The sequence below is a fragment of the Protopterus annectens genome, chromosome 11.part0 (assembly GCF_019279795.1).
Source record: "Protopterus annectens isolate FY-2018-M chromosome 11.part0, PAN1.0, whole genome shotgun sequence".
NCBI classification, from domain to species: domain Eukaryota; kingdom Metazoa; phylum Chordata; order Ceratodontiformes; family Protopteridae; genus Protopterus; species Protopterus annectens.
In genome coordinates, this window is record NC_056745.1 from 1,040,410,115 (window position 1) to 1,040,435,687 (window position 25,573).

Below are 25,573 nucleotides of genomic sequence, written 5' to 3' on the forward strand. Positions count from 1 at the left end.
TATTTATAACACTGGTGCATAAAATTAAAGTTTTATAAGATTTTTAATAGTTTGTTTTATTATTTTGGGGGGGGGGGTAATGCAGGCAAGGGAAGAAATACAGTGTGCCTTAATCATTCGGACATGTCTGCTAAATTAAATTGCCATGCATTGAAATCAGCTAGCTGTGAGAGGTAACCACAGAGAGCCAGTTTTCTTTAAAAAAATCCTATGTAAACTGTAGTTAACTCCACTGTGAAAATCAAGTTCAGAAGGTAATTAACAAAGTTCAGGTACCTTTTCAATTTAGTTTTCAGCAGTGTACTTGTGAACATAGTTATGCTGCCAGATGACATTCGGATATAACATACAAGGATAGCTACGCCTCAGGGAGCACTCAGATGTAACCGTAGGTGTGCCATGTGATGGTTCTCAAGGTTAATGAGATACAACCTTCTACACTGTTCATTTATTCTGGTTTAGAGGGAAGAAGTGATATGCCCATTGGAGTGATAGAGTGTGGCATTTAGTTGACACAGGGTAGTAAAACTGGTCTTATCAAACAGAAAACAAGCAACGAAAACCAAATAAACAAGAAAGAAGCTGCAAAAGGGAAAAAAAAAAAAAACCGTATATCAAACCAATTCCATGTTAGTGCATATTAGAGATGACCGTTTCAAATGTAGTGCAAGTAGAAAACTTTATTTAATCTTTAATCATTCAACATATTGTCTATCATTTACTCCTTACATTTTTTGAGACCACTGAGACCACTGTATACTTTGATATCTCTCTAAGTCATCTGTTCATCATTCCTTCATAAATTATATTCCACATGTATACCTTTTTATTTATCTGGTTAACTAACTCTGATAGTATTCATAGTCTAATAGTTTTCTAATGCTTCTTGTTCATCTTTTTGTTGTTGTTGTATTATTTCTTATTATTGTTACTTTTCTTGTTTGTTTCTAATTCCTTCTTCCAAAATTTTCGTCTTTTCTTAACTGAGAGTAATAAGGGGTGGGTTATATTTAGTTTCTTTTCAATTTAGTCCTATTATTATCACTACCATAACCATTGTTCTTTGTAAAACACTCAAGTTTGGTTTAGCATAGCATGGTGGTATATAATTGTGGTGTTGGTGTCCCATTTGACTAGGTATAAATTTGAATATCAAAATGGTAATAATAGTGATTTTTTCCAATATCAAAATTACCATAATTAATTATGGAAGAATCCTTACTTATTATGGATAACATTATCTGTAACGTGATATTGTAAACATCATCACCTTCCAAATTAGGGATTAACTGAGTGACCTCCTGGTCCCCCCTCCCCCTCCCCCCTCCCCCCTCCTGTAATAAATAATTGAGCCTATTATACTCCTTTCCCTTTTCCTTAAGGAAAATGCGGTCATAATGATGAGTCATCTCAAAAGAAATCAGAATAACTATGAGTAAATTTATTCCATTATTCCTTAACAAATTAACAAAATTATTAGTATTCTTTTAGAAAAGTAGGTTCAGGGTAATTACCACTATCCCATATTATAATACTTCATTTACGTTTACTTGACTTGTTTACATTTATCATCCTACATTTATTATCTCATGCCTGATATTTATTGCCTTATTTCCTCTTCTCTACCATAATAAAGGTCATTTTAATAGCTCCATCCAGTTCATCAATATATCATACTAAACAACTTACTTCTCTCTCATTTTTCTTATTATTAACTATTATTAATCCAAAAACCACTGATTAAACACTTTTAGCAAGTTTTGTGAACTTATTGTGAAACATGGACATTATTAGGAGGTGCCTGTAAATCGTGGTCCTTTTGGGTTCTTCCTTTTCAAACATTCTATAAAATTGTGTTTATAATATCAAGTTTTAAACTTGGTGGTCCTTTGAGTTTGTCTATTTTAACTACATAACATAAGGCTCTCCATCCCGCTTATCAGAGGCCTGTGTACATCCCATAAACTCTAAATTCTGTTCAGCAGTCTTTAGTGCTGAGTGTTGTAAGAACAACCAGTACCTTGCTTGAATCTGTGGAAGTCGACATTTCCTCCCTCAGCCCTTCTTTCAGCACCAAAAAAATTAGGAGTTAATAAAGGATTAAAGTGGGTCGCTGAGCCATTGATATCTCTTCAAAATGCTTTTAATGAAAAGAAACCCCACACAGACAATCATCCATTAGCGATTGACAAAAACAGTTACAAAAGCGTTTTCATCCCAAGCCACTTGGACTTATCAGACAATAAACTACCCATTAAATTAATCTATATATACTGGTCTAAATAACCCACTGACAATGAATATTTCGTTTAGGCAATTTAGTGTTTATTGGCTTAATTTTAAATGCTTCTAGATGTGACTGTAATATGCAAGAACTGATTGTTCAGTTGATACCGTGTCCATGATGTAAATCACAAAATTAATTAAATGTGCAAAAAAGAAGCTAAAGCATTCAGTATTGTTTTACAAAAAGGAATGACTTAAAATTCAAACACTTAAATGTCAAACTGTATGTAATAGGGAAAACTCTTAACAATTATTATGCAACAGGTCAAGTTGGGGTAGGGCTTACCTCTCTGTCCAGTCAATGTTACCTTTGAGGTGCAGTAGAACTGTATAATGGGACCACTTCTTTTTGGCTTGTTCTTAGATATTGACATGAGACATGAGCTCTGGATAACCAAATATACCAAGTAAGCAAAAATTGGTAACACAATTACTTCAGTAAAAAATTTGTTTTACCAAGATGGTTTGCAAAAAAATGCAGACTTGGCACAGTAGTAATGATGACCCCTTTATTGTCAGTAAATGTGTTATCATGAAGTTTGGGGGGGAAAGGACATAAGTTATGATTATAAAACAGAAGGCTGCATCATAAGACACAATCAGGACAGTATTAGATAACTGTTTTGAACTTTGACAAACCTGTATCTGACAAAGTCAGAAAAGCATACTGTGTAGCCTGTCTGATTTTCAAAGGACAAGTTTAGTCAGTTTAGGGACATCATTATACATCATTAGTCTGATCCATTGTTAAATACAGAATTGCATTTTGTAGCCTCAAAACAAGCTACCAGAAATATATTGCTAATGTACTATTTATTACTTACTAGAAATGTCATAGATGTAGAAACCTTAAACTTTTTAGAAAGGCTTCAAGAATTTTTGTCATATTCCATTTCTTGCAGGTTATTTAAAGATGTTCTGTGGTTGGGTAATAATACAATGTGTGATCCATTTCTGTAAGAAACTCTATGAATGGAATGCACCGCTATATGAGCCAACAGCTTGAGGGAAACCATACTAAAATAAATGCCAGTAATGTTATTATATGTGCCTGATATATTACACAACACCCTCTAATATAATGAATAAGTTTCTTTTATAATCAGAAGTCCATGACTAATTTCTCCAAAAATAATCTTAATGTATGGAAAGCCCTATCAGTTTGGAGTTAGGACAGTTAAGATTATTAAGGTTCAATAGGTCATATGCTTGACAGTCATACTTGCACATCTATAGCCACCCTAGGCTGATGACCAGCAATTTTTTTAGTTATCAAATGTAACTGAGATCCATTCCAGTGGATGTGTTATGACTGGTTAACCACCTTTGTCTGATATGTTCTATCATAGCAGGCATTTCAGAACAGGGCTTTGTCAAAGTTGCACTTCTCTGTGGCATACCGGGATAAACCACCGAGTACAGCCGAAATGGCCAGAGTTTGTTTAGCATCTCAGGTGCTGGGAGAGCTAGGCAGGGGTGATTGGGAATGAACAGCTAACACTGACTATTCTACCACGGAACAAAGGATTGGTGGTCTGGTAGCTGCTGTGCCACATACAAGCAGAGGCTTTGGAGGACGTGTAAATATAGCAGTAATTACACATGTAAGATTGGCTTACCTCACTAACATGTGAGTCGGAACATTGACATGCGGGAGGAAGAGTAAAGTAGATATTTATGGTGATATGGATACCTCCATTAGCCAGCAGAGGTGGGCTTAAGACCTAAATGTCCTCATTGCTTGTATTCTAGATGTAGGTGAGAGCACAAATGCCATCATGGCTGCATGGATAATGGCCCCCTCTGGGCAGCTGTCTTTTCCATGCTGGGGGCTACTCATTTGCTGGGAGAATGAATCGGGGGGGGGATGGTCAGCAAGCACAGAGATAGGAATATGGTATTCTCAGGCTAGGTAAGAACCCTACTACCTATTAATTCCTGCCCTGGAATCACTGATCACCCCTCTGTTTCCTGATGGCAAGAGTTGAGTGCCCCACCCCTTTGGCAACTCCTTCAAGCTCCACCATGTATGTCCTCAGTGGGTAAGTTTGCCTCTGCAGGACAATTTCCCCTCTGCGTAGAGTGCAATTGCACTCTTGCAGATGGATTCATCCATGTAATTTCCAACCACCAAAAGGACCATCAATAAATCAACAAACAACTGCTCGGCAAAAAGTAAATCGATAAGAAAACCATAAACTATAATGCTACATAGTGGTGTAAACATATAACTTGTGTCAATCCCCAGGTTAATCCATACCAAAAGATTGTTTCAGAGCTTCAGCTATGTACAAACGGCTTTCTCCTAAAAACTTAACTCATTGATATTTGCCTTGCTGTAATTATAACTGTAAAAAAAAATGTTTTAAGTTTATTCTGTACCTCAATGATTCTCACTGATACGAGATGTAATTTCTGCCATATTGTATGAGTACTACATCCATAATTTGCTGTCTCTCTCTCATGTATTGTATTATATTGTTTTGTGTTATTTTTGGAGCTTTTCTCCCCGGGCCTCCACTGAAAATGGACCTGTGTCCAGTCGGACATTCCCGGTAAACAAATGTAAAATAAAATAAATACAAATAAACTTCCCTCCAATCTAAAGCCAATTGACATTCAGACATTTTAGTTTGTGCAGAAGTTACTCACAGACTGACAGTTTACTGAGCTGTAATGCTGACCTTCGCTTTTGAAAAAAACAAATTCCCAGACTTTGTCAATAGTGCAAAGTCTCGAGAGGATTATTTATTTGTTATATATTTATTTATTTTTGGAAAACATCGTTAAAACTGTTAAACTGATTACACACCCAGAAACGCAGAAAAATTATTGTGATTATATAAACCACAGACTGCTGCAAGAAATCAAGTGTCACATTAGCACTCTATGCTTATGTCCGAACAGATGAATCATACCTGTCAATTCCAAAAGAAGTGAAGTAGCTTAATAAAAAGGTTATTTGCAAGGTTATATGGCAGTTTATATTGGAAATAAGCAGAGATATTAAAAAGGCTCTGTTTTTCATAATTATGCCAAAAAGTCTTCCAAGGTAAATACAACTTCTGATTTAGTATGGCACCATACCTCTCAACCTTAGAGCAAGAAATCTGGACAAAGCGAAAAATAAAAGTGGGACACAGGCCCAAAAATAGTTATGCATCACAGACACCATTGAAACAACTGTAGCTGCAAACATTATACATCACTTATAATCTTTCTATCCCATTATTGTCAGTTAAACATTATATGGCTCATTCAGTCCTGCCTTCTTTTGCATCAAAGAAAACCATGCTTTGAAATGACAAATGCATTAAAAATAATAAATAAAACACATTGCATCAACATCCTGCAACTTCCTACCTGCAAGCAACCACAGAGCTTTCACTGAAACTAGGGCTGCTTGTTTCCCCAGAATGACAGCTCTCCCTAATTAAGTCTAATGGTATACAATCTACCAGTATCTGGACTACCTGAAAGAAATTAAATTATGGCCTGTAAACTGAAAGTACACTTTGTTTAATTAAACTATATTTCTAAGCCCACTTACTATATTTTTTCAGTAACATCCCAATATCCATTTCCAGGTCACTTTACAAGACATTGGCAGTGGTAGACTTGGCATCCTGTAGAACCCCACAGGCCCACGCTAATACATTGTCCATTAAATGTAAATATCCATCCACTGTAAATGGCAAGAAGCTATGTCTTAAAAATCTACTTCTGGCATGCACCAAGTATTAGGTTTTGAAACAAAGAAACATATTCTCCACAGTCCGTAAGTCTCTGTCTTTAATAATCGTCTACTGTTGCAGCACTCCCAACACACAAGCACACACATACACACTAAAATCCCCAACATTTAAAAAATGACATTGTGCCAACTTGATTTGCCAGTATTGATGATCCACCAAAGCTATGCTTACTGTTGTTCAGTCTACCACTGCTTAGAAGCCACCAATGAAAAAACATCGTCTGTGTGTCTTTCGGCTTTTCCCGGTTAGGGGTAGCCACAACGGAACTCTGGTCCGCTAATGACTGGCAGTAGAGTTTTATGTGCTGGCTTGCTGGGCGTAACGCACAACCTTCAATGAAGGAATGCCCATTCACGCATGTCGTCACACAGTAGACGCTCTGAGAATCGAACGGGCAACGTCTAACTGCGAGACGACAACGCTACCGCAGCACCACCACCACAGTACCAATGAAAAAACTACTAGGTGCTTTTTTGTTTGTCTGAAAAAACAATACAATTTTATATACTACAGACCCACATAGTCAGTCCACTACTGACCCATTAACCCTAGGCTGCTGTCTCATTCTTACTCCCTGGAACTGCATTACCTTGGATGACTACTTTTATTTCCTAAACAAAAGACAAATTGGAAGATGAGGCAAAAATCCAGACATTCTTTGAAAATCCATACAGTTAAAAGGTATGAGTTCATGTTCAATGCAACACTCTCCCTGTCAGGAAAGCCGCAATTTAATGAAAGTGTACTCTTAATGTATGATGTATTTGTGAGCTAACTTGTTTGTGTTCAGTAGGTAGACTGATCACTGTTAGCGTCTTTGTGCATGCATCTCTCTCTGTCATGCACACATATACACACATACACACACACTCGTCTTCTACTATCACGCACACAATTCTGCTTTCATGCATGCACTCACTCACTCCGTACTTATCTATTAACACAGGTAATTGCTGTCCCTTTCAAAAGGCAACAGCGGCAAATCCATACATGAGTCCCTCTTCAGTGAAAACACACACACCCACACACACACACTGATTGTTCGGTGCAAAATAATGGTGTAAACACACGGACCCTTTTTTGGCTCAAAAACAAAACTAGAAGGGTGCTTTGGCGCATGCACACAATGACATTAGCATTACAGGTCACGGGAGTGAAAAACACAAAACAAAAAAAAGTGTTTTGGGGCATGCGTACATCAATGTTGTAGTTAGAGGTTGAGGGCCGCATGGAAGAGCTCTGAGGGCCGCATGCTGCCCGCGGGCCACAGGTTGGACACCTCTAGAAGTTGCTACATATCTGAATATTAAAGTGTAACCTGCACACACGCGCACACACACACACACACACACACACACACACACACACACAGTCATTGCTTATTTTTAACATACTTTATTTTTCAATACCGCTTTAGAGTTATGGGGCAGATGTTGAACGAGTCCCCCAGGAGTCGCTGCAGCTTGCTGTGGATAATAATGTAAGAGAGCACAATATGACCTTTTTGCACTCCTTTGATGATGTGGATCTCATGGCTGGTCATGGGAGGTAAGAGCATTTATTTTCCTTCACTAGCAAGAATATGACATAATACTAAGTTTAGAGGCAGTGTTTGCTTGGTTCTGGTTGTTTATATTTGTGTGTGAGTACAGTTATTCTAGATCTTGCTTAGCTAGGCCTAACCAAATTTCCTGAGGCCTAACCAAATTTGTCAGGTGCCCCCAAGCACTGTTTGGTTATGTGATTTACTTAAGGTCACACAGTAGGTAAATGACTTAAGAAATCAAACCTTTACCACAGGAGCTGCAGCTCACAGCACCATCTGCCAGAACAGTGTTCATCTCTTCAGTGTATGAATTACTGATGTCTGTAGAGTCATTCCAGAAGCAAAGTAATTTGATTGGAAAACAAGGTGCCACTACATCTTCAGGTGTCTGTTCTCGGTGCCTGTCCTTGTAGGCCAAAAGTAGTCATAGGTTTCTCCCAGCTCAGAAATACTTAAATGATTGACACCATTTTGTTAGAGACTCTCTTCCAAGAAAGACTTGAACAAATCTGAAAATGCTGCATTTAAATTGTTTTCTATATAGTTTGTGAAGAAAGTAGCTAATCAATAAAAAGAAGTCACCACTCAAGGAAAGGCAGGTGTAGTCATTTATTACTCTGGGTATAGCAGGGTTAACATCATTACAGTAATTAATCTAAGGTTTAGACCAGCAACTTGTAAATGGATCTTATAATATCTATCATATTTAGATCTGATTTTTTCAGTCTTACTTGGATATTGTAAATTGAGTGGCTCAAATTAACAGGCTCTCAGTTGAGTTAAAAAAAAGTAGTTGCGCCTAGTTGACAGAGTATAAATAAAAGTGCCTTGGGCAGATAAATGAATGAATGGACAGAGCACGCAGAGAAAACCTGATATTTATTGCTGTACCAGAGAAAATGGAAGGAACACACAAGTAACTGAACTGGTATTCCAAAGATGGATTTGTTAATTGAAGTAAAAATGATATTACCTTGACTGGTGGTATAGGACATTTCCCAGAAATTGGTATCTGGCAGAAAAGCATTTATAGCTCAGCAAAAGAGCATGTAGCCATACTCTGGCATCAGAAAATCTCATGGTAATTACCCCTCCCCTCACTTCCCATAGAGATATGTCAGATTGTGATACCATGCCATATATATTTTAATTACATTTTATTATTTTGATCATCTGTTTATGTAGAACAATTTAAACACTGTGCAACCCTTCACTTGTTTGCAGCCATTGAGCAATAGAAGCGCAGCAGAGATGTCACATAAGTAGTTACAGTGACACAAGATCCTTGTTACTAAATGTATGTGAAATTAATAAAGGTGTTTTAAAAACATTTAAGTATGCCTCTTAACTATAGCATAAACAAGTTAAAGTTCTGCATACGTTGATTTAAGGTAGTTAAGATTAAGCATTCATTGGACTTTCTAAGATAGCTGTATACTGATCAACATTTTAATTTCAGCTCTCCCATTGTGAAAAAAATAAACTGATAGACAAGAGCCAGTAATAATGCTTGTTTTAGTAAACATTCAGTTACTGGATAGTAGGTTCACTGAATGGATGCCAGCACAGAAGCAACTTAGAGAGCCTGAAAGAAAATCAACTAGAGAAGATAAAGAGAAAACACTGACTGGGAAGAATCCTACAGCTGTTCATCAAAAAGCAGTTCATGCTCCAATTTTGGCACGAGATAGCTTCCAGTAATTTAGAGATAAAAATAAGCCAAATGTGCTCAGAGCTGATTAAAAATAATTATACATTGAATAAGTACATAAACTCAAAGGGCTGGGAAAAAACTGAAGAAGGTTTAAGCAGCTATTCAGATGAACTGATAAGATTGCATAAATCAGAGGTAAAAAAAAAAAAGCTGGCTGAGAATGACACTGGTCAATAAGAGCTATTTCAAAAATAGTAGAGTTAGGACAAACCATGCAGAGAAAACTTGAGATTTTCTGCTGTACCAGATAAAATGGAAGAAGTGCAGTGTATTAATTTTGTGAAAGCACAAATGAGTAACTGGACTGGTTTTCCACAGCAAGATTTGTTAACTAAAATAGCACATTGTTTGTATTCTCCAACCTGGTCATGAGAAGTCAGCTGAGGCCTGTGTTAGTAAAGATACAATTGTACCAGCAGAAAGAGTTGATCCTGATAAAACTGTGGCAGAAAGGCAAAATATTAACAACTAGAGACAATAGAGTATTTGTAGAAAATGTTCATTCATTATACTCCAGACAGAAGAGAAGCAGATTTATCCCAGCAGTCAGGGAATATCGAGAGGCAGGTGTGAGATACAGGCTGCTGTATCTAGCTGCCGTCAGAATATTTTTTCCTGGAGGATCGACATCATTTTTGATGCAGAACGGGCTAAGGAGGAAGTACAAACATTTATCCAACAAAAAGTGAGCCATCAAACAGAAGGGGATTCTACTTATCATTCTTTTGATAATAAAGCTCATAGATATTCCTTGCCAGTGAAACCTTTTTTAGTGTTCCAAAGGAAAATGACTGAGAGACAGCATAGGAGTTCAGAATTGGGAATACCTTGGACTTGAAACAGAGTCTGGGGTTGGGAGGTGGATATGAACAGGAAGAAGACTAGCAACACTGAATGTGAATAAATGTGAGACAGCAAAGCATCAGTCACATTTATGAAGTATGGCTTCACAAGAAAAAGAGGTTGAGAAAGATTGGATTTTTTCTTGATCTTGTCAAACTTGTGGGGAAACTGATAGGCATGTGCCCCACTTCATGTCATTCATGTTTGAAAAGACACTAAAAGGAGGGAAAAAAGAGAAAGTAGTTATTTCCAATTAGTAGTTATTTACAATTTTTGTTCGGAACAGTATTTGTATAAAGCATGTTGTGATGTAAATTGCATATTATATAGTAAAGCATTTTCAGTGATTGATGTGTGTAATGACGACACTAAAGTGAACAAGTAGTTTTTTTTCTTCTTTAGTTTTAAGAAATGTAGGCATTACAGTGTAAAAAGAGAAGAAAGACTGTGCAAAAGCAGTTAACAAACTGTAATCTTGGGCTGCTGTGGTGGAGGATGGTGTGTAAAAGTGCACTGAAGATAATAACATGTAGTGTTGAAATGTTTTTTCTCTACTTCTACATATGTGAATGTCTGGATTAATGCCATAGGCTTAATCTGATGACAAGTTTTTTGTTTGTGTGTGTGTGTTTTTTTAATGAGAGATCATGATGTTTGAATAGTTTTCCTTTAGCAAATAAATGTTCACTGTTAGTTGAGGAGTACATCCTGTTATGTTTCAATGGAAACAAGCTGACTAAAGATGAATGCAATAAATCGAGAAGTCTGGACAGTGTACTGAGTGAAACAAAATTAAAAGTTATAAGGACAAGCATATCAGTAAAAGAGAGAACTTTTCTGGTAACTGAGTATTTTTAATGCATTTAGCAGAGTAATTAATAATTTAATTTTATTTAAAGATAACCAGTGCACTTTATATTAAGGCTAAAAGTTAATGTTTTCTGAAAGCATGTAAGCTGTTTTTCACACCTAGGAGGGGAATAATGATAAGGCAAGAACAAATAGCAATTAGTATAAGATAAGTAGGAGCACAGGATGTAACGAGCGCTTTTAGCATGGATAAACTTACTGCCTTTGGCTACAGCTGTTGATTTGGGACAGTTGTTCCTATCATGAGCGTTAAACTCTTTATTTGAAGATTTACATAGTGTGTTTATTTTATGTTAATAGGTTATAGTGGTGGTATGGAAGGGGGTGTTTGATTTTCTTTAAAACAAAAAGTCTTGTGAATTGTGACACAAGTTCAAATGGAGATGTCAAGAAACAACTGTATAAAGGCTCGACCTGTCAAACATTATTGGGTGCAAGTAACACAAAAGCTGAAAATAAAAGACGTGTTACGTAATAGGTGGGAATAATAACTTCTTATCATAATGGCTACGCTAAACATATTATTTTTGAATGTGAATAGCATCAAATGTGTGGACAAAAAGATAAGAGCTCTGAATTATATTAAGAAATGCAGAGTGCAAATAGCAATGTTACAGCAGACAGATTTGGAAAGAAGTGGAAGTGAGCATGCAGATTTGATAAAGAAAGGATTTCATAATGAGGAGCTCCAGTAATGATAGAAGAATTAAAAAAAAGATTATAATGGTATATTTTGTTGTAGCAATGTGTAACTGGCAAGGGAGGAGGATTCACCTGGCATGTATTTATAGTCCACCTAAAACTCCTGTTATGGAGCTTAAGAAAAATTTGGGAGAAATAACCAGCTTTCAGCAGTGAATATTACTTACAGGTGGGGACTAGAACTTGATTTGCAACAGTGAGACTGTATCTAGGAGATCTAGAAGGGAAAATATAACAAGATATGGTAGATTTCTGAAGAAATTTGTGAAAATATTTGGTATAGACAATATCAGTTCAATAGTAAGAACTATGATAATTTACATGATATTTTCTAAGGTACAATAACTGGGCTAAACAAGACAGAAATTATATTTCACAGGAACATGTGCATTACATGAAAGCTTTGACACACATCCAATAACTATTTCAGCTTATGCACCAAGTGTGGTGTAATAAAGCACAAATGAGACAGTGATGCTTCCTCACCTACCTGTTAAAACGAGAGGAATTTAAGCATGGGTACTGGAAATTATTTGAGAGTTATTCAGGAAGATAGAAATTTCTTCAGAAAGTATAACTAATGGGTAGGGTAAAATAAAAGTGGAGTTTAAAATAGGGTAAAAGAAAGGAAAAACAGATGGTTAAGAAATAACAAGAATTTTAATAATATGCATGACGTTAGAAAGACAGCAACTGTTTTTAGATAATAACAAAAACTTTTAGCACAACAACTTAGACAACAGAAAGTAGAAAGGGTTGTTGCCAAACTTAGGGAGCTTATAACAAGAAAAATAAAATATTTTGCAAATGTTATGAAAATTTGTATAAAGCAGAGAAATGTTAAAATCAAGAAAAAGCACACATGGAAATATTTAAGGAAGATTTGGGTTTACCAAGGTTGGAGGTAGATGAGGCTCAACAATTAACAGTTAAGATAGAAGGAGATGTGGTAAAAGTGGTGCTGTGTAATCAATCTGTAGGACTGTCTCTAGAAATGGATAGTATTCCTTTGGAAGTTTGGAAGCTTGGAAGCTAGGAGGGAAGAACATCATTTAGATCTGGAAGGTTTTAACTGCGTTTTAAAAGGGGGAAGCACAAACATCTTCGAAGAAGTCTCTTGTTCATAGGACATTACTAGGCTAACATCTTTAAGGACATTACAAGCCTAGCCAATATAACGTGATTATACCCAATATATGGCCACTAGGGGCAAGAGAATGGCATGGATTTGTGCCTGTGCATTGAGTATCATACAGATTACCTGTGTCTATAAGGGACAGGCACTACACCAGGTGTGAATTTGCAATTCCCCATCCATTTATCCAAACTGTGTTTGAAGAGGGCCAGGGAAGGTCTTTAATTAATGTGAATAGGAAGCCTGTTCAAATAAGGGGAAATATCTGAGACGCATATCTGTCTCTCCAGCATGTTTTGTTTGAGTCATTGACGAAGTTTAGATTCCTAGATTGGGTGACCCTCGTGCTGTTTGACTTGCGGATGTGTAGCAGCTCCATCAGGGCTGGATTTGTGACTACCTTGTAGCTCAGGTATAGGTCACCCCTTAACAATTGGTAGGAGGCAGAGTAAAGGGATAGGGATTTTAGTGTATCTGCATAGTTCATGTTGCTTACACCCTGAATTTTCTTTGTGAGAAACATCTGAGGTCACTCCAACTGCTGTAAATGCCTAGTAAAGTACATGCCAAATGACGCACTGTACTCGATTATTGGTTTAATGAGGGTCAAGTACAGCAGGACTATAATTTCCTTGGATCTGGATCCCATACCTTTACTTATACGTTGTGCCATATAAAAGGATTTCCTCACCACTGTGGACACATGGCTGTCAAAATGTAGACTACTATCTGTGTATCTGGATCTCATGCCTCTGAGTCTACTCTAAGGGGTGTGCTATTGATGTTGTATTTTGCAGGGCTGTTTGACTTCCCAAAGGGTATGATAAAGCATTTTTTGTGAGCCAGAACCATGGCCTAAAACGAAATGCAATAATTTGTCTGATCTAGACCCTCCTGAAGGATATCTACATTGTTGGGGGATTCAGTGATTGCCCCAACTTGCAGTCGTCAACAAACTTTGTCATCCAGAGGCCTTCCACATTTGCTTTGACTTCAAACAGACGTGGTCCCAGTACTGAGCCATGTGGCACACCACTAGTAACTGACCTCTTGCTGAATCTGGATTCACCCACTTTAACCACATGTCCTGTCCATGAGCTTACTGGAGATCCATCTGGTGACATAGGAATTTATGCCTAGCTTTGTGAGCTTTATAATACATGAGTGAGAAATTGTGTCAAATGCCTTGGCCAAGTCGAGGTGGTTGCTATGTACTGTTTTATCCTCACCCATGGCCTTGGTGACTTTTTCAAAAGAAATCCACCAGATTCCATGGACGTGACCTGCCCTCCACAAAGCACAATTGGGTTGGGTCCACAGTTTGGAGACCACTTATGTCACTATTTATCAGATCCATGATTATTCTTTCCATGGCCTTGTATATAAGACTAGTCAGACTTGTGGGTCTGTAATTTCTGGGGTTAGTAGATAGTCCCACTTTATGTAGAGGGATGACTGTTGATGTCCCCACTCTCAGGACAAAGCCAGTCAGGAGGCTGTGGTTAAACAGATATCCTGATGAGCCTAAAAAGTCCTGATTTAAGCTGTTTGAGGCAACCTGGTATATTGTCAGGCCCCACTGAAGCTGTGTTTTGTGCTTTAGAGGGTGCAGTGGCAACATGTTCTTTGATAACTGGCGGTGAAGTGGTGGATTTTTTTTGGGGGTTAGAGGTGATGGGGAGGCGAAATCTGAGCTGAATTTGTCGGCCAGCAGATATGCTATGTCTTATGCCTGACTATAGGTGATGTCATCTACAGCTTATTCTGCACATTGTTGGGTGTTACCCTTAAGACTGCAGATATAACTGAAAAATGCCTTATGGTTATCCTTAGCTTTGGAGGATATTTTAACTTCAGTCTGCTTTCAGAGACTTGACTAGTTCCCTATTTTGCTTGTTTAGACTAATGAGGGACTTCTGTTGTGCACAAGCTCAACAGGATTTATTTTTTTGTTATACAACCTATTAATACTAGAGGTCCATCACGGTGGCTTGTTTTTGCACTTTGACCCAGTTTTATTTCAGTCTGGCACTGCAGTTTTTATGCAGTTCTTTGTCATGCAGGGTGTTTGTGTATGCTTCTGCATAGGTTTCTGTGTTTTCCGGATGTGGAGGAGCTTGGAAATTGGCTATGCTGTCCCTTAGTAAGGGGTAATTTACCTTGGAGAAGTTCTTAAAAGTTTTTGGGGTTAGGTAGGGGGACTAGTCTTACCTTTATGTCAAGGGAGACTGCCTTGTGATCTGATCTTACTAGTGAGCACATAACACTGGGGGGTGGGGTGCAACACTCTCCAGTATTTGTGAGTACCAGATCTAGGATATTTGTTCCCCTTATGAGAGTGTAGACTAGCTGCTCCGGGGCATTTGAATTTACAAAGTCAAGAGATCTTAGGTTCTGCATATTAGTGGCCATGTTTGCCTCCCATTTAATGGAGGGATAGCTAAAATCATCCATGAGTATTGTATTGGGCTGGATGGTGAGTGATTCTAGTAACTTTGGGTATGATGTATGGGTTTCCTGGTTCATAGTGGGGGACCTGTAGCTTGCAAGAATATGGTAATGGATTTTTCCCATAGTTAGCTGCACATGGAGTAGCTCAAGCATGTCCTATTGTTTGACCAGCCTTTGAGGTGTGCTTATTCTTTATGTATGTAGTTACACCTCCATCCTTTGCTCTTTGTGGTCAGAATGTATGAAAGGCATTATAGCTGTGCGCTGCCGGGGTGCTTTCCATGGCTTTGAACCATGTTTCAGCAACTGCACATACATCCGTGTTCTCCAGGATGAGGAAACCTTCCAGGGAGTGCAGTTTCTTGTTGAGGCTCCTAGCATTGAACAGTAACACCTTTAGCTTGTCCTGAGTAGCTTTTGTTATGTTGGAAGGTTTGTCTGTTTGGCAATGCCTAAAAAAGGCACTATAGGTGTGGATAATGTTTTGGCCAATATTGGAAAGCCTAGAGGTGACGGATGAAAACCATCCCTGGCAAAGCAGCATGGCCCGTCAACCATGTCCTCCCAAGCTAACAAGTATTGGACCCCCTTGGAAAGACACCAGTAGCTAAGCCAGTTGTCAAAGTTGATCATTTTCTGCTGGTATTGTAGCATTATCCTTGGAGACAGTAGAATGCTGCTCGATGCTAGGCACATACCTGCCTGTGACATGACTCTGAGAGCTCAATAATGTCTGTTTTCATATAGTCCAAGGAGGTACGTCTTGTTCATTCATGCCCACATTGACTATGACTGAGTCATACTGGTAACTTAGGGATAAGTGATGCGAGTGTTTGTGTGATCTGGTGAATCCTGCCCCCTGACAGGCAACTAACTGTAACCCTCCCCTTATCCAGCATGGTAAGAGGGGATATCAGTTTGTCTCACAGTGGAGTCTTCTATGACCAGAATATTAGATTGTGGAGTGTTTTGCCTTATGGGCTTGTTGGTTGAGGCACAATGAGATGTGGCTTTGTGTTATGATAGGAATTGTATTTTGTGTACATGCAGAGTTTCTTAGAACTGCACCTGAGAAGTCTTTGAGGTTTGGGCAAGTTGCATGTGAGCACCTCTACATATGTGGATCCATGTGTGTGGTCCTTTGCAGGTGCGTTGACTAACATGTGAGTTGTTGACAACCTGTTTGTTGCTTTTTGTGTCGGTATGTGATAGTCTGTTCAAGAATTAAGTGGTTGTCAGTGTACATAAGGTAATTGTTACATTGCCTCTGGATATCCAAGTGTACAAGATAGCAGGAAAGTGCCCATTCATGGGTGCAGGTCCGAATGTGTACTTGAAAGGATAGGAGTGGAGGTTGTTTATAACCAGATGAGGAAAATGTGCTTATGTGGTGTAATCCGCAGCTAACCTAACCAGCAGTGCTGCCCAGCACCACATCAGATGCTGTCTGAGCAACAATAGTCCTGGTTGCTATAATAAGATAATTAGCACAGTAAACTTTCACAGTGTAATGAAAATTGAGCAATGTTTCCAGATGTTTGTATCTGTACAAGGCACTGGCACAGTAGACAGCTCCATGCAAATCTGCCGAATTTATACCAGCACTGGAATTAAAAACTGACTGAGCCCTCTGGCCAATATGACAACTACACTTTACATGCTTCTGGAGCATTTTCCCCGGGCCTCCACTGAAAACAGGATCTGTGGAACCTAGTCGGACTTTCCCGGTCAACAAATGTTAAATAAAATAAATAAAATAATAGAGTCCGTTTGTGTGCTTCCCAGCTCAGACCAGTTATTCACCTACTGCCACTAGATAAATATTCCCAGTCCTTCTAATGTAAAAGCACAGTAAAGGAGTGTCCTGAGTGAAATGGTACTACAAACAAACTTAAAGATACAGCAGTATACTTTAAACAGCTTATAAAAGTGTGATTATTCAATAAAAGTACTTTACTTTGTAGAAGTGAGCCAAGAGCCACTCAATTGTACAGAATTTATAACGGCATTAAAAGCAAAATAGGCTGATTAATAAGCCCTCCAGCCTATTAAACAACTATATGCATAAATCTCAAGTCTGTTTCCCCAACCTAAACATCTTAGGCTACCACCCAGTGCCATTAAATGGAAAATTCACTGACCTCTTCATGTAAAAACACAGAAAATTGCTTGCTAGATTGTAAAAATACAGTACTTTATTCAACAGCTATCTAGCTAGATAATGAATCCAGAGCAAGTAAATCAGTAGAGCAGACAATGAGAGGCAGAATGCACTTTTTTCAAAATAAGCGCAAGAAAAGGCAAATAAATAATTCAAGAAATCAACAGCAGTGTAGAAAGAGAGGAGCATATAAAGCTCAATTTACATTAAGGGTAGGCAGCTTAAAATCACCAGGTTTAAAAGGCAGATCAAGGAGTGGAAGGGTGGCAAAAATAACTAGCAGGGAGTCACCAACATTTCTTGAAGTTTATACAGGCTTGGAGTTTTATCAGAAATGACAAATACCAAGAAATTCAGCATGTATGTAAGTATCATTCAAGAAAGAATTTTACCAATGGAAAAAAAATTTGAAATATGCAGCCTAGATAATATAAGTGTCTGTCTTCCACATAGAACTAAAGCATCAGGCCAAGCAGATTTCTTAAAACAAAAAACAAAATGAAGCAGATAAAACAGAAAGCAGCTCCATCAGTTTTAATCAACTCGCAGAAAAAAAACATAGGTTTATTTTCCTCACCCAGCAGGGAGTCACAAACAGTGCTTGTAGGTTATGCAGGTGTGGAGCTTTATCAGTAAAGATATAGACCCAAAAAATTAATTGTTGGCTGTAATGCCTAAAGAAGGTAAAGATCCATCTGACCCAGCTTCACATAGGCCCATTTCAATGATGTAAATCATGATTATAAGTCTTTATGTCCATAATAGCTAAAAGAATGGTAAAGGTGTTGTCAAATTTGATGGATATAGATTGGTGTGGTGTTGGGGAAGGGAGGGGAGGCATACATTTGACAACAGTAATAGAACAATGATGATCCAGAGGGAAGCAAAATGTAAGAAAATATGGCTGTTGTTGGTGGATCTTGATGCTGAGAAAGCATTCGACAGAGTAAGTGAGGATTTTATGAGTAGGGCAATGGAAGCATTTACATGCCCCTGATACAATAATAAGGTTAATTAGGATGGGAGAATCAAATGAAAGATTTGAAGTAAAATAAATGAAAGTGGGAGGGTTTCTGTCTGTTTTGTGTCTGAACAGGGGAAACACAGGCGGGGGGGGGGGTATCCTCTTTCCCCTGTATTATTTGCGTTATGTTTATGGCATTGACAAGGAAAATAAGGGACTCGGGGGAAATCGGTATGATAATCAAGAAAAGTGGGTTTTATTTGCAGATGATATTATTTTGCACCTGTTAAAACCAGAAAAGGACATCTTAGTGTTGTGGAATATTCCAAGACAGTTTCAGTCCTTTTTGGAATATAAAATTAATGAAGATAAAATAAAGGCTATTACTGTTAACTATATACCCACATATTAATTGGTTCAGCAATACCCATATTTATGGGAACATGTTAAATTGAAGTATTTGGGAATATAGCTTAAAAAGCATTATGTTATGGTAGCTAAGGAGATGTGGGAAGAGACTAAACAAAAGATAATGCAAAAACGGAGAAACTGAAAGCTCCTGTTTAATGGATATAGATATTACGATACAAGCAGTGAAATTGTTTTTAGTCCCTTAGTTTTATTTATAGGTCAGGCATATTTTTATTATCCAGGGGAGAACTTGTGGACAGTAATGAAGAGTTGAAGGATTTTATCTGAGAGAGGAAGAGGGCAAGTGTCAAATGGGAAAAGTTGATCCAGTAGAACAAGATAATTTAAGATTACCTGATTTGAAGGGATATCTTAGGGCTACGCAGTTGTGGCTCAGATACATAACACAAGCATACATCTGTAATTCAAAGTGGAAATGATTGATGATGAAGTGGGAGAGGGGTTTAATAAATAAGGAGAGAGTTGGATTTTGGATGCAGCTCCTTGAGGAGAGTAACAACAGCCATCCTGAACACTATATTCATAAAGCTGCAGAAAGTATTCTGAGGACTAAGCCAACATGAGAAAGGAAAAAGGAGATTCTTCCAGCAGGCATGACTGCAATTAGGGGTATAGATAATGGGCCAGAGGGGGCTAGAATTTACTGGCAAAAACTGGCAAAGGAACCAAGATTTGAGAGGGAAACATAATAGAATAGGAAAAGGCTAAGACATTAGAACTGCAGGCGAGAGACTACCAAATAAAAAGGGAGAATTCTAAGTGAAAGACCTGTTCTGGTAAAGTTTGTAGTTGAATCTAGAAATCTAGAAGATAAATAGTTGTTAAAAATGGATAATTATTAGGGTATATAAAATATTGCATGATAACTATAGGAGTCAATCAGAGGAGGTTGGAAGAGATTGGATAAGCAATTCACATGGAAACAATGGGACTATATTTGTATGGCTCCCAAATATGCAACAAAATCTAGAAGGTTTAGGATTTTAGCTTGAAACTGCTTGCATGGGTATTTATACCACAAGCAAACTCCAAAGAATTTTTCCTCAGGTAGATGGCAAATGTTGGAGGTGTGATGGGGAAGAAGGAGGTAACTGGGAACATGTTTTCAGAGTGTAATGAGTTAGCAGACTTTAAAAATTCCCTGTAGAGTACTCTTGTCAGAAATATTAGATGAGCAAATAGGTGTAACTAAAGAAATGTATTCATTTATTTATTAGTTGGGATACATAATCTGAATTACCTAGATATAGTAAAGCCTTGTTAAGTTTAATTCTTGTGGCTGCCAAAAAAAGCAATTACTACAAAATGGAAATCAAAGCATTTCCATTAAAGATCACTTATTGGCACCAGACATGCATGTTTTAGAAGCACTTTTATCTTCACTGTTCATAAACTTGCCCATTCTGTATGAAGGTAATTTGATGCATGTGTGTGTGTGTGTCTGTGTTTCCTTTTGTGTGTCTGTCTGTGTGATCTCGGAGTTAGTATATTTAAGTAGGGGGTGGGGGGGGTGCAGGGGGCTTGCCCCCCTTGCTTATCTGTAGTGTAGGATTATTTGTTTGATTGTGGGTGGCAGTTGTATGTGTGTGCTGTATATGTATTGTACATTCGGGATTTTGAATTTTGTGGTTTTGGTCTTTCGGCTATATAGTCTTGAGATTTTGAAATTCGGTATTTCAAGATTTCGAGATTATGTAGTGATCATATATATATATATATATATATATATATATATATATATAAAATCTACACACACATGCACACTGTTACAGTTCACACAGTGCCTTCAAATATCCTGTACTTCTTCATTGCAATTTTTCATATCCTGTCTTTCTCTAACCCTTTTCAGGTATAATCAAGCCAAAAAAGGCAAGGGCAATACAGTGCATGACTATCGGTCAACCAGCATATTGGCCAGACTAACCTAAGGAAGCCCTTATAGAAACACAAGAGAGCAAACAAATTCCACAAGAAACAGTGACTGAGGTCAGGATTGATCCTCGATCCTAGGGCTTTAAGGCACAGGGCTTAACTAGTAAACCACTTTCTTTTCTTTCCTCTTTTATTTGCCTCATCCTCAACATCCTTTTCTGTGTTTTCCAGTTGTAATACAGTGTATCAGTTTCTTAATACAGTTTTCTGATCTTTTATTTTCCTTTTTATTTTGACATGTTATCTAGTTCTCATTAATTCCTTACCATAGTTATATTTATCCATCATGCAGATTGCTACTGGCAGCTCGATAGTACAGCGGTTAGCATTTTCACCTCACAGCAAGAGGTTCTCTGGTTTGATTCTTGGATGGGGTGCCTTCTGTGAGGAGTCTGCATGTCCACTCTGCTTTCGCGTGGGTTTCTTCCCAAATTCCAAAGACATGTCCAGGCCTCTGCTGAAAATGGGCTTTTTCCCATTCGGACTTTCCTGGTAAACAAATGTTAAATAAATAAAATAATGAGGAAATAGTTTTCTACCTTTTCTTTTACTGTTTTTGTTTGGCTTTCCTTCGATCTCTGACTATCTTCTTTTCTCTGTGTTCATACTCCTGTCTCTCTGTATACCTCATCATTCCTTTCACAGACGTCTTACTTCTCTTATGAACTCCTGCCTCTCCTTTCATCTTTTGTGCTGCTTATTTAATCATCTCTACCCAAAGACTCCTTTTGTCATCTTCTCCACTTCCTTTCTGGGGGAAGAACACCATTTTTTTCCTTTACAGTCTGCTGCTCATTCTTTATCAGTCTGAATCTTTTCCAGTTTGATACATTCCAGTAGCATTTAGTAATTGTGCATAGTTTTGGCCAGGATATTTTTGTGTATCCTATCCAAATCTAAAAAAACAAAGTACATTTTTCTGTTACTCTCTTTCTGTGGTTGCTATATTTATAACAACACCTGATATGCACAGAATAAAATAATAGACTGCCCATCTATCAGTGCATACTTTTCTGTGAACTATTATCTACAATCTTAATTTAGTTTTCAGTATCCCACCTTCACTTCAAACTAAGTTGTTTAAAATGAGGCTTTGGATTATCGGTAATGTGACATCTTTGGTGAAACTGGAACACAATTACTGCCACTACAATTCATTCAGCTCTGTAAAAGTCGCATTGTTGGTTCCTGATTTTTTGGCAAGGTGTTATTAAAACATGCAATTGATTCAGTATAAGTTTTTATGTTCACATTTTTCTGTGCTTCCTCTAAGAAACAAGCTTTAATAATTTTTTATTGCTGACATGTATAATGGAATTAAAATGGCTTTATACCAGCAATTTAAACAATGAAGATTTAGCTACAAAATACATGTTTGATATGGTCTGTATTTCTTAATAACAGTTTTGCAGTGTTAACTGTATGAGCACTTTAGCGTATGTCAACAAAAGTTCCTGGCCTTTCCAAATTCAGTCACCCATCTGGTTCTACCGTGCAGTCACCCATCTGGTTCTACCGTGCAGTCACCCATCTGGTTCTACCGTGCAGTCACCCATCTGGTTCTACCGTGCAGTCACCCATCTGGTTCTACCGTGTAGTCACCCATCTGGTTCTACCGTGCAGTCACCCATCTGATTGTGCCCTGCAGTTGCACAACAGATCATGCCTTGCAGTCACACATCAAATTTTGCTTTGCTTTCTCATTTTCTTCATCTTGATCTGTTATCCTTTAGCACTTACTTCCATTCTGAATCGGGTTCCCTTGCCCCATCCTACTTCCAGCACCACTTTCATTACAGTATCAGTTCATGTATTGCGTTGCCTCTCCTCCTCCTCCTTCTCATGGAAGCAGTAGTACAGCATCTCTGACCTTGCATCAGCTGCAGGCTCTTCCACCACCATTACAGATGTTATCTGTCTCTGCCTACTTCCTGGCTTCCTACATGTGTAAAATCCACTACTTTGAAAACTGAAGTGTCCCTCTCCCCACCCCCACCCTCAAAAAATAGTAATTTACAAAACTTGCTGTCATATTTTTAAAGTATTGTTGAAGGGGTTCTTTGTTCCCCTCAGAATTTGACATGGGTGATGGCACCCCTACACTCCTGCTTTTTTTCACACACACACACACACACACACACACACACACACACACACACATATATATATATATATATATATATATATATATATATATATATATATATATAATGAATGGTTGACATACAAAACATGGTCTACAACATGTCAAACAGTCACTATATAACACACAAAACACACTGATGGTCAGTACATTGAAAAAGGAAATAAATTTCCTTTTCCGATGCACTACCAATAACCCGAACACATTCAGCTGAAATTTATCTCAGTAGTGGTAGTGTTGTGGAAAAAGGTGTTTTTAAGTTCATATGCACATTAAGAGTTGGAGGCAGGGGTATGGTTAAAGTTATGGTTAGCCCTGCCCACCTTAATAATTCGTGCTAACCCTAACCCTACCCTTTTTATACATCTGAACTTAAAAGAGAAAAAAAAGCTCTTCCCATAACACTGCCACTGTACAAGACAGCACAGACACTCGCCACGCACACATGGTCACACATGCACGCACGCACACACACACACACACACACACACACACACACACAAACACATGCAACTAAAGCTATGCCGTAACTTAACCCTGACCCTAACCCTAAACACTGACAATTGCACATACACATCCTTAATCTATCCCCTTATTTAACCCTAACCCACACTCATTTGCACAAAAACACACACAGCTTTCACACACCCATTTTAGCAAAGTAAACATCTGACAAACATCCGTTCGATAAGCCAGACATTTGAGCAAACATTGCACTGCCAGCTATTGACCAGTGCAACAGTCGACCAAACACACAGCACTGGTATATAAACTCTAAAATCAGTGTGCCTTGGAGTACAGGGAATACTGTGGGAAATCACAGTGTCAGAATTTATATATATTGCTCCTATTTGCAGTTACATTTGCTGCCGTGAGGATCACAGTCTTTGTCCTAGCACTTTCCATACTTACTCCTACTTATCTGATGGGCTTGGCTGCTAGAGTGCACGTAGTCACCTTGACTTCACAGGTATGCTTCCTGTGTTGTATTCTTTGCTTTCTTGTGAACGTGTAAGCAGGTAATCTCCACAATGAGCATTTTTCTCTTCCATTTAGTCTTGGTTATTTTTTCTTTCTCTTAATTTCTGTCTGTGTTTGAAACTTGGACTATAAGATGTAACCTGTGGTATGAGGTCTCACCATACACCTGTCACTGATATTTCGACAAATCAGCACCTTTGTGGAAGGGGTGCATTATGTCTTCATTAAACTTCTTTTAGACTTTTTAAGTATTACCTTGGATCTCCCTTGAAAACGTCATAGGAGAAGCAGGATATAATCTGGTGTCTTAATGTGATGTTACATATCAAGACATTACTGTCCTGTAGAATTGATAAAGGACGAATTCCACACCTTCCCACCGTTATGGACATCAACCCCACTCTGTGCTTCTTTTTAAGTAGTCATGCTGTTTAACTTGCTAAAACCATATTAACAAAATGCATTATTTCATCTACATTTAAAAATCAAGCTGATTTTGCAGTATGATAGTATACTCACTGTACCCTGTAGACCTTTATCATATAACAGCTACCTTTGTCATTTTATCAAGTACACTAAAACTCGAGAATTACGGGCTTTTAATGTAACACTAACATACCGATATGATGATTGTATATTTTAATTTTCAGACATATTTATTAACACTCTGTATCTCTCTCTCTGTCCGTTCACATGTCAATCAACACAACTCGGCAATGAGCACCCCTCCAGGCACTCATTGTTTCTGTAGCCGTTATGGCTTTACAAGGTCTGGTTGCTAGCCCAGTGCCCAACCCTCCTTGGATGGTATATCTGACACACACACACACATATGGGGTGTATATCAGAAATCCGAATGCTCATAAGTCTGAACGCCGTAACTTTGAACTGGGAAGTTCGAAGTCTTAAAATAACGAAGCTGCAGAGCATCGTATTCTTTTCCAGGGGAAGAATTTGGTGGTCCAGTTCCGCGGCTTTGCTGTTTCCTCCACTGTGGTGCGATCTCGGAGTTGGTATGTTTAAGTAGGGGGGGGTGGGGGGCACAGTCCCCCACATTAGAAACGGTATGTAGTGTTCATGTGTTTCTGCGTTTTGTACCGGAACAGCGTTTTTTTTTTTTTTTTTTTCCCCTGGGGGAAAAAATCGTTCTGAGTGTTCGGAGTATTCAGTTTTCGAACTTATGAGTTCAATATTTACATAGTCGAAGTGTGTGTGTGTGTGTGTGTGTGTGTGTGTGTGTGTGTGTGTGTGTGTGTGTGTGTGTGTGTGTGTGTGTGTGTCTGTGTCTGTATATAGTGCCTTTTTTAGGCAAGGTTCAAATGACAAATTCACCACTTAGGTACAATCAAGCAAAATCTGAGGTTAATGCTACTCAGTGCTAGAAGTCTAAACCACAAAATGCATTCACTCGAGGCACTTCTTAAAATGGAGAACATTGACATCTGTGCAGTGACAGAGACCTGGTTCAAGGCTCCAGAGAGCACCCCTGCATTACCAGGCTATAATTCATACCACACCTTTCGGCCACCTAACCTGGACCGAAACACTAAAGGCGGAGGCGTGTCCATATTCATTAAGGATATCCACACCTCCAGGCTAGTTGCTCAGCATAATGCATCCGAGATTATCCAAGTGCAGCTAACTCTGGGCAAGACCGC

At 38.2% G+C, this 25,573-nt stretch overlaps 1 protein-coding gene across 2 annotated transcripts in view; it reads left to right on the forward strand.

The window, feature by feature from the left end:
• SRR (serine racemase) overlaps positions 1-25,573 on the forward strand; it is a 168,397-nt gene that overhangs the window by 41,710 nt on the left and 101,114 nt on the right. For both annotated transcript variants that reach the window (XM_044088387.1, XM_044088388.1), the window contains exon 4: positions 7,459-7,589. In XM_044088387.1, coding sequence (XP_043944322.1) covers positions 7,459-7,589 — 131 coding nt within the window. The remainder of the gene's footprint in view (positions 1-7,458; positions 7,590-25,573) is intronic.